This window comes from Euleptes europaea, chromosome 8, assembly GCF_029931775.1.
Source record: "Euleptes europaea isolate rEulEur1 chromosome 8, rEulEur1.hap1, whole genome shotgun sequence".
Taxonomy (NCBI): domain Eukaryota; kingdom Metazoa; phylum Chordata; class Lepidosauria; order Squamata; family Sphaerodactylidae; genus Euleptes; species Euleptes europaea.
In genome coordinates, this window is record NC_079319.1 from 25019700 (window position 1) to 25029886 (window position 10187).

Here is a 10187-nt window from a genome sequence, read left to right on the forward strand (position 1 = left end):
GAGGTTTGTAAATGGTGTTGACTGGGACCCCTGGATTCTAGGCCCCAGAGGTCACCGTGGTCTGGATCCCATTAATTTCCAAAGTGCCTCCCCACCCAAACTCTCCCAAGAATCAGAAAGGATGACAGTATAAGCAGTTGACTACACTAAGGGGGGAAATGCACACCATTTAAATTATCTGAGCACAACTTATAACGAAATTCTAGGCAAAGACATTCAAGAAATCAACCTGATGAAACATTGAACCAAGAAATGACAATTAAGTTGAATGTACTGTAAACTCAGTAAACATTCGTTGCAACGGTTAAAGTTCTATCTCTTATTAATAGGAAAGCGAGAAACCTTTGCATGATGAGAATCTGACCTGTCTCCCTAAGATCTTTGATGCCTGTTTACCACAGAATAATAAACATAAAATTCTCAGAATGTGCTTGAAAGGACCATTAAGAATGTGAATTCCAGCCTCTTAAGTCCTTAGTTTCCCTACATGGTAACAAACTTGGTTAAAAGTTTATTTACTAAGGGTCAGGCCTATTGATGTTATGGCAAATGTTAGAAAGTTAGGCTTATACCTGTACCAAGGCTATGGGCATGGTGAAATTTAATGACTGTGACACAAATGTGGCTAAGGATACAATCCACACACATGTGCCTCGAAGTAAGTCCTGTTGGACAGAATGGAGGATTATTTCTGAGTGAACATTCATAGGATAAGGTTTTAATTGTGATAACACCCCCCCAAAACTAGCTTTGAACAAAATGACAATGAGTTTATTTAAAATAGCATTTCTCCATCTGGATTTCTCCCCCTAAAAATTAATGCAACATCTGAAGAAAAAAAAAAACTAAAACATAATGGAGAGAGAGTATAATAAAGTTGTATAATACAGTCAACAACCCTTTCAGTAATACAATCATTAAAACAAAATATAGGAATTTTAAATGTTTAACATTTTTCAGCATCCAGGATTTGGTCTCAATAGCTACACTGTAAATATCACCACTTTTGCAATGACATATTTAAAGATAATGGAGTTCCTTTATGCCTCAGATTCTCAAGGATGAGAAGAAGAGTTGTTTTTTATATGCCGACTTTCTCTGCCACTTAAGGAAGAATCAAACCCAGCTGGCTTCATGCGTAGGAGTGGGGAAACAAATCCAGTTCACCAGATTAGCCTCTGCCGCTCATGTAGAGGAGAGAGGAATCAAATCAGATCAGAGTCCACTACTCCAAACCACCACTCTTAACCACCACACTGGCTCTTGTGGTGTTCTTGCTAGAAGTCCGAGTCCCATCCACACTCTTCCCAAACAAGAATTTCAGCCTGCCTTCATTAGACCAAGCAAAGCACTTTCCCTGTTCCCAGACAGCTGAAGTCACTTCAAAAGGAGAAGGGTGTGTGCCTTCCAGGCCACCAGAAAACGTTGTGGGTGGCTTTGGAGTCCTCACTCCATTCCAGGGGAGGTGTGGGTGTGGATCTTGTCAATGGGAAACAGTAAAAGCTTGGCCCCTATCCAGGTCAAGTTAGTAATGACAAGACCCATTGCAATTAATGGAACGAGTTAGTCACAAGTCTAATTTCTTTCACTGGGACTGCAGTCATGACTCTCTTTCACTGGATCGAGGCCCTAAATACAAGTAACGTTTAAACCTATTAGCTCATTTTAATAAGATACGTCTTTTAAAAAAGAGCACACCAAAACACACAAGGTACCCAGCGCACAAATTTGAATTACTTTACCAGTTGTAGAAAAGGGCAAGAGTCCAGTAGCACCTTAAAGACTAACAAAAATATATCTGAAGAAGTGAGCTGTGGCTCACGAAAGCTCACACCCTGACAGAAAATATTTTTGTTAGTCTTTAAGGTGCTACTGGACTCTCGCCCTTTCCTAGTACTGCAGACAGACTAAGGCGGCTACCCACTGTGAATTTACTACAGCTGTGAATGAATGGTGCTGCAAAGGAGAGAAACTGTCTCTGCCTCCTAACTAATTTCGCGCAGCGCAGTATTTCTAATAAATCGCAGGGCTCCTTTCGTGCCGGCATAAATAAAAAGTGCCGCTGAGGAGGTGCAGAGGGCGTCCTTTTCCACGGCGGGACTCCTAGATGGGAAGACAGGGTTCCCAGAGTCTTGCTCCCCTGCCCCACTTTCTGTAAGCATTCGCACAGGGGGTCGTCTACACGACCCAGAGGCTCTTCGGAACGGTTATCAGCGTGTGCGTTCTATTTATTTAAAAAGCAGGCACCGGATCAAGAGGCCCTGGCGGTTGCTTTCCGTTGCTCTTCTCTGCACCGCGCCGGGCGCTGCCTGCGCAACCCTACAAGCAGCCGGGGAAAGGGCGGCGTCCGCTCCCCTGCGCGCGCCCGACTCTCCCAAGCGTCCCCACGCCGTCTCACGTCCGGCGCCGCGCTTGGTTCCGTTTGAGCCAAGCGCCGTGCCGTAGCCGAGTGGAACCGCTGAGGCGCGGTCGAGCATGCGCAAACCGCCGCTGCGGCCTGAAAGGTGAGGAAGGGCAGCGTCGTCTCCTCTCGGGGTGGTTTCTGTGAACAGCCGTTGCTGTGTGAGGTGAGGTGAGGTGGGTGGGGGCTCCCTCGCCCCGGCCGCGCTCCAAAAAGGCGGGCTGCTCGCGCGGCCTTGTGACCTGCGGGACGTTATTCGTGCCTGAGAGGGAGGGAGGGAGGTAACCAGGGGCGGGTACCGACCTGGGGCGGGGGGGGGTGCGTGGAGAGAGTGGCAGGGGCTGGTGCGGGGGCCAGGGCGAAGCCGGGGCCCAGGCATGATTAAAGGCCAAGGTCACCCCAGGCGGGAGGGGTGAATTTGTGCGCTGCGGACTGGGCGGGGGGAGGCTTATTCTCTATGGGCCCACAGAGTGGCTGTGGACGCTCTTTCCTTGGCAACTCTATGGTGAAAAAATATTGTCGAAGGCTTTCACGGTCACAGTTCATCGGTTCTTGTGGGTTATCCGGGCTGTGTGACCGTGGTCTTGGTATTTTCTTTCCTGACGTTTCGCCAGCAGCTGTGGCCGGCATCTTCAGAGGAGTAACACTGAAGGACAGTGTCTCTCAGTGTCCAGTGTGTAGGAAGAGTAATATATAGTCAGAAAGGGGTTGGGTTTGAGTTGAATCATTGTCCTGCAAAAAGTAGCAAAGGTAATGTGCTAATGTGATACTTACAGGACAATGATTAGCACATTATCTTTGATACTTTTTGCAGGGCAATGATTCAACTCAAACCCAACCCCTTTCTGACTATATATTACTCTTCCTACACACTTGGCACTGAGAGACGCTGTCCTTCAGTGTTACTCCTCTGAAGATGCCTGCCATAGCTGCTGGCGAAACGTCAGGAAAGAAAATACCAAGACCATGGTCACACAGCCCGGATAACCTACAAGAATCTATGGTGAAAGTCTTCCCAGCCTTGCCTTGTGAGTGGCTAATTGAATGCCAGAAGTGCAAAGCGGGCTGTGGCTGAGGTGGTTACCTGCTTGGCATGTAGTGAGAAGAAGTCCAGTAGTATCTTGAAAGAGGAGGGTTTGTAGCTCAGTGGCAGAGCATCTGCTTGGCATTCAGAAGGTCCCAGGTTCAATCCCCGGCATCCCCAGTTAAAGGGACTAGGCAGGCAGGTGATGTGAAAGACCTCTGCCCGACACCCTGGAGAGTTGCTGCCAGTCTGAGTAGACAATACAACATTTACTCCACTGTGAGCTTTCCTGGCTTATGATAGCTCATACTGGAATACATGTTTGCCTTGGTTCAGCCTGACAGGGTTTGTGTGCTGCTTCCTCACTGGTAGGCCTGCCCTTGACCAAGGAGCTGGCTTTTTGCAGAGGTGCTTGTGGGCTCTGTGGCACAAGTGAGCAGATTTTTTTTTTTTTGGTGGCATTTTCCTTGTGTTAGTGCTTGGGAAGAGGTACGCCTGACTGTTTTGAACAGTGCACAGAAGTTCTTCACTTGACTGGGGATGCCCTCCAAGTATCTGACTTTTAAAAAAGCAAGTGCACTTTGACAGTAGAAACTGCAGCCTTCCTTCAAACCTTACTGCATGTATGAAACTACCTTACACCATCTGTCTAGCTCAGCATTGTCTGCTGTGACTTGAAGTGACTCTCCAGGGTTTGAGCCAGAGTTCTTTCTCAATACTTACTACCTGCATCCTTTAACTAGCAATCTGTTTTGTGTGTGTTGTGGTGCTGCTTGGAAGAAGAAGAGCAAATATATTGATAAAAAATGATCACGTGTGTTGCAGAAATTATGTTTATTCCTAACATTGGGCAGTCAGATGTGGTTCTTGTGTAGAGTTAAAACTAAACATTCAAATAAATCAGATTGAAATCAGATTGATGTGCATATATTTGCATACAAATCTTGTGAACACATGAAGCTGCCTTATACTGAATCAGACCCTTGGTCCCTCAAACTCAGTATTGTCTACTCAGACTGGCAGCAGCTCTCCAGGGTCTCAGGTAGAGATCTTTCACATCACCTCCTACCTGGTCCTTGTAACTGGAGATGCCAGGGATTGAACCTGGGACCTTCTGCACACCAAGCAGATGTTCTACCACTGAGCCACAGCCCCTCCGCTTGTAAGGGCATTCCCGAAGAATTTATATAGCTATCTAAACATTTCTATGAAGTCAGAGCAACTGTAGGATTTTAGTTAATTGAATAATGTCCATCTTTGGTACTGTAGCTTTTTTCTCTCATAAGGCTGCTGTGATAGTAAGTCCTGTTTATTTATTTTTTATTTTTTAGAGGAATTCATCAACCATGTCATCTGCTTTGTTGGCCAAACCACAGATGAGAGGCCTCTTGGCCAGCCGTCTGAAGAAACACATTGTGATAGCATTCATGTTTTCCTTTGGATGTGCAGCATTGTACAAGGTCAGATTTTGATGGTGGTGGAAAGTCCATTTCTTGTAGATTCTTGTCCATTTCTTGTCTACCAGGCTTGTTTCCAATAATGTGGTATTCTGTAAATCAGTAAATAAATTCTGTAAGCAAAAAATGCTAAGACCGTTCTGTAGCCATTAGCTATTTTAGGTGGCACACACTTGTATAATGTTTCTTTAGAGAAAGTATCCTAAAGAACCTTCAAAAGCAACAACCTTTATTTTGCCAGTTTGAACTTTTGGATAGTTTGGGGGCCTTCAGTCTTCTCTTTCATTTCAGTTTGGTGTGGCTGAACCCAGGAAGCGAGCATATGCAGAGTTCTATAAGAACTATGATCCCATGAAGACGTTTGAAGCCATGAGAGAAGCAGGTATATTTCAAAGTGCACCTCCCAAAGGATCATAAGCCAGATTCTCCAGGTAACTTTTGAAATCCTTGCATTGCCTAACTTGCCGGGGGGGATCTGATTTTTTGGGGCCACCTGGTTAGCTGCATAGTGTTCTATACCTTAAAGACACTGAATGGATAAAAGCTGTTTTAAAAATATTGTCTCTTGTCTAGTAGAATTCTAAATACCTGGTAATATCTGAGGGTGCAAGACTATAAATATTGTGGTTCCAAAGCCATATTTAATGTGCTGCTGTTCCATAAAATACTGCAGTTGCCTGGGAGAACTGTGTAAAGAGATTGCCTAACAAAGGGAATTGGTGTGTTCCACTGAAATAAAGGGAGTAGCAAGTGCTATGGCTCAGAAGTTACAACAACATAATGAAATGTGGAAAGTGTCGTTCTGGAAATCCTGCTTAAATCATCCCTCAATTATTATATGGAAGTTTGTCTGGATTCTAGAAATCAAGGAGAATATTGATCTCCCATTGTGTCAATTTCTGCGGCGGATTACAGGAGTGCTGAGATATGTAGCTGGAGTTAGTCTAAGGTTAGAGCTAGGCCAAGGCTCCATCGAAGCCAAGGCATGTCTGCAAGCCTTTAAACATAATCCTAAAAATCATATTCACGACTGTGAAAGATGGCCTCATCTATGAATTAAAACAAAATAACTTCAGCTCCTGTTGGATGCAAGAAATCGACAAAAAATTACAACTTTTTGGTTTGTCTAAGGATACCCTTCTAAATATGGGGGAAAGGAAATCTATACTAACTATTAAGAGATGCATAAAAAAATTAGACCACTGTAGCTCTACAATGTGTGCCCAGAAAGTATGGTCAACTCAGTTCTTTGGCATTTCTCTCCCTTTACTACACCATACTTTTACACCCTGACAGTTCCTTCTTTCCTAAGAGCCTTTATGCTCGCCCATTTAAATGCTGTACCCTCAGCAGTTTTAAATGGAAGATATAGAAATCTTCCATACTCTGACAGATTTTGTCCATGTAACACAAAGAAAATTGACACATTATCTCATAAGATGATAGAATGCTCCCTCTTCCAATGCCACCGAGATAAATGGATTACTCCCATATTAGCGAGAATTCCTGCCACCATAACGAGATAAAATAGTCCCCTTTTTGCTGTTGGATAGAGATCCAAGTATAACATTAGCTGTGGCCAAATATCTCACCATCATATTTTCCTCTAAGAAATAACTGCTCAGGACCTATGGGTCATAGGAACAAAGAAGGAATGAAAGATATCCTGCTTCTAAGCTGTCTAACATGGCTTATCTCTTTGGCTATGCATACATCTGAAAACCTCGCTGTCAAATTGTCTTGTGGTTTTCAACCACCCTACCTTTAGCTTTTATTTTTTATTACATCCTGCCCAAGGCTTTCACTTGTGCAGGCATTGTACTCTCTGGCCCTCTCTCTTCTCTTCCTGATCATTTCATTTTACTTATCTTGTCTTATTTGCTTTGGCTGCTTTAATAGGACACCTGTGCTTTGCTTGCCTTTTCCATATCCTTTTCAGAGGTCCAAAGGATGCCTTGAGTTGTCCTTTCTTTAGTCCCTAATGATACAGCATTAATTGTGCATGCAGTGGCATTCATGTGCATCACTAGTTCATCTCTTCTATTGTCCAGCTATAGTCTGTAGGTTCCTAGGAGGTCTTCCGTGCATTGTGTAAATTACTTGCTTATCTTGGAGAAAGCATCCTGTTGCTTGACTTAAATGCAGACATTTTTTGTATTCTGAGTATGCACGAACAGATTTCTGTTTTTATAACTCCTATTTCTCTTTTCAGATCCTCCTCCTTAGCAACCTGAAACTGAACGTTGCTGTTTCTGTGAACTAAACCTTTGGGCCACTTCAGTGCTGGTCATATTACAGTCTTGCTCATTAAATGAAGTACTTGTGTCAAATGATGCTTTGACTCTTTCTGTTGGCAGCAAAGCAGGGTTTCAAGACTGCAGGGGGGGAAGAAGTAGAATTTATGCGACGATGCTGTTGTGCCGGACCTTGTACCAGAGATGGAGACACCTCAGCTGCCCATCCTTTCCAAGCTTTAACAAAAAAGTATTAGTAGGAAGGAGTGATTGGAACTTGGGCAAGACAGAGAAGGAATCCTCTGAGTACCACCTCCTTAAGACATCTGTGTTTTCTTCCATTAAAGCTGGGCAGGCAGGCTGAGAATGGAATTCTACTCTTGAGTCAGCCTGGTATGTTTTGTCTCACTTCTGGCCTCTAAGAAACCCCTGCAGAAAGTGATCAAAGCTGTGCTGTTGGTGAGGCCTAATTTTAAAAGCGCTAGGAGCTGGACAAATGGCCTTTTCATATGGCGGAGCTTCTAAAAGTCTATTAACTGCGTTGTTAGACTCCTGTTAGTGGGGTCTGCAACAAAGAGCAAGTTGAAGTTTGGCTCTGGATTGGGAGAAGGATCTTATTGTAGTTCTATATCTCAAGATTTCCTTCAATACTCCATGAAGTCCATATGCATGTGAAAGATAGCCATGCTAAAGTCCCATTGCAATTGAGGCTGATAGTAGTGACTAGGGGCGTGTAAAACCTCTCCCATTCTTTTTTCTGTAGTTTTTCTGTTTCCATCTCCATAGTCTAGTCTTTGACATGAAAAGTTCTTAATCCCTGTTGTATGAAATGTCACGCATGTACCTGTTCACTGCTATACTGCATGCTGGTAATTTATAATGTTCAGATGCATACCCAGGGTTGCCAGTTATGTCACCACCAAGGCTGTATGCTGCCTTGGCTTCACGATTAAGAAAATGTGCAATTGTGGAAGGGTAGAAGAGCAAATTTGGATCTACAAGCACATGGGCCATCGCAGAAAGTGTCCACTGAACGTCAGACATTGCTTGCACATGTTCCATATATATCCAGCTGTACTCGCACGTAGGTTTGCATGAATAGTTATGGATGGGAATGTGCATCCAGTTGTAACAGCTGCAGTTCTGACAGACATCTGTGTTTTGATTAACATTCAGCTTCTGTTCTCCCCCATCATCCAGCGTGTGAAAGATCCTGTGGATGTAGCTGCTGCTTTCTCCCCCACCCAACTGAAAGTGAATAATGTCAACATATGGAAGGCTTGGGATAATGATCTGCATTAGTAGTACAACATATTCAAACCTGGCAGATTTTGTGGCGTCCTCAGGATTTTTACTATAAACTGCTCTTTTTTGGGGGGGGGGATTAGACTAATAGCTGAGGTTATAACACAGCATCAGCCTCTTCTTTTTTTAGAGATCTCACAAGAAGAGGCAGGTCCTAAAGCCCCCCTCCCCCCTGGTTCTTTCTGTGATATTTCTGAGAACCCACATTTAACCTTGTGGTCTCTTTTCTTGAAAAATTCAACTTGGTTGCTTGTTTCCTATCTTTTGGATAGTTCTTTAGTTTGTGATATGAATATTAATGAGCAGCATACTAAAGGAAAGGTAAACGCACTATATGATCTAAATGCCCAGTCTTCTGGATGGTAAAATTGTGCTGAATTGGGACCAAAGGCAGGCTTCTGCTTCATGGAAAGGTTAAAGCTGGTCAGCTTTATCAGTCACTGCTCTTTCCATTCAGCTTGTGAGGTGGCTTTGTACACCACTTTGGGTGATGCCTCAAGTCTATAAATTCTAAAATGTTGATCCCCCCAATTAGTTCTTAGAGATGCAGCAGCACACACACACACAAGGAAGGCGGTAATCCTGTTGGATATTACTGTCTCTTTCCAGAGGGGGGAAAACAGAATTCTTTGTACATGCAGTGAATTCATCATTTTATAACAGGGGATATTTCAAAACAATTAGTTCTGCCATCGGAATATGGTTTTCCTTGCTGGTATGCCACTAGCATATCTGACTATTACGGAGGTCCTTCCTAAGAGGAGTAACAGTAGAACAGTGCTAGAAATTAAGATTAGGCTTTATTGATATTGTGTATATTTTTGTGTGATTTTCTTAAGCATAAAGCATACCAGCAGTAGGCAGGAGCCAAGAAGTTCCTAGGTAGTTGAACACACTAGGTGGATACTGCATCTCAGCCTTAGTTCCCAGTCAGAAAACTGGGAATAGTATAGGACTATGGTACAGGGCTGCTGGAGGAAAGAATGCAAGAAATGATGCATATATATGTTTGCACAATTTCTTTCTATTCCAGAATGCTGCTTTTCTGGCTGTAGAATTTAATTTTTCTAAGCATTGAGTAGATACCGGTACGTCTGTGCCTTTGGCTCTGTAACAAATGATCAGTTTATTCCAAGTCACATCGGAAGTGACATTTCAAATGAAGCAAAACTATGTTAAGTGATAGTGCTTTTCACCAACTACTATCACTAGAAAGTTCTTCGTATAACCTATATTTCTGAATACATAATTAACATAACATTTATAACCCTGAGCTATGAGACCAAAAGTTTTAAAACATTCCGATACTCAAAACCTCTTCCTTTCCTTGGTGCCTTACAATGGCCAGTTCTTCAGTCATGGTATGTCGCTGAACCCAGCCTTTGAATTCCACCACCAACCTCACCGTGTTCCTGTTGCCTCCAGCTGCACACCGGACTCCAGCTGGTGTCTAACAGAGCAGCGTATGAGTGAGTTTGGCTATTAGAAGGCTTTTCCACTATTGATGCGAAAAAGGCCAATAAAAATGTATTTCCTAACTAAAGGGAAGATCCTTGTGCCTGGAAAGTCTGAAGATCCCTTGTTACTGTATCTTAATGTTTTGAATCAACTAACAGGTTACTAAGTAGCTTCACAACAGTGAATGTTTTTGGATGGTGTGTATATGGATACCAAGTGGTGAGCTGTTAATGGTGCATTTGAAGATGTTTGGCTATCAGGATTTGAGCTTACAAACTTGAAAATACAATGCAGATGGCTTACTTTGG

General features: G+C 43.4%; 1 protein-coding gene across 1 annotated transcript; it reads left to right on the plus strand.

Moving 5' to 3' along the window:
* The first annotated feature begins 2536 nt into the window (after window positions 1-2536).
* On the plus strand, window positions 2537-5307 carry LOC130481981 (cytochrome c oxidase subunit 6C-2). Its single transcript, XM_056854773.1, has 3 exons — window positions 2537-2567; window positions 4757-4885; window positions 5174-5307. The coding sequence occupies exons 2-3, from the start codon at window positions 4772-4774 to the stop codon at window positions 5297-5299; spliced, it is 240 nt and encodes a 79-aa protein (XP_056710751.1). The 5' UTR covers window positions 2537-2567; window positions 4757-4771; the 3' UTR covers window positions 5300-5307.
* Window positions 5308-10187: the final 4880 nt, after the last annotated feature.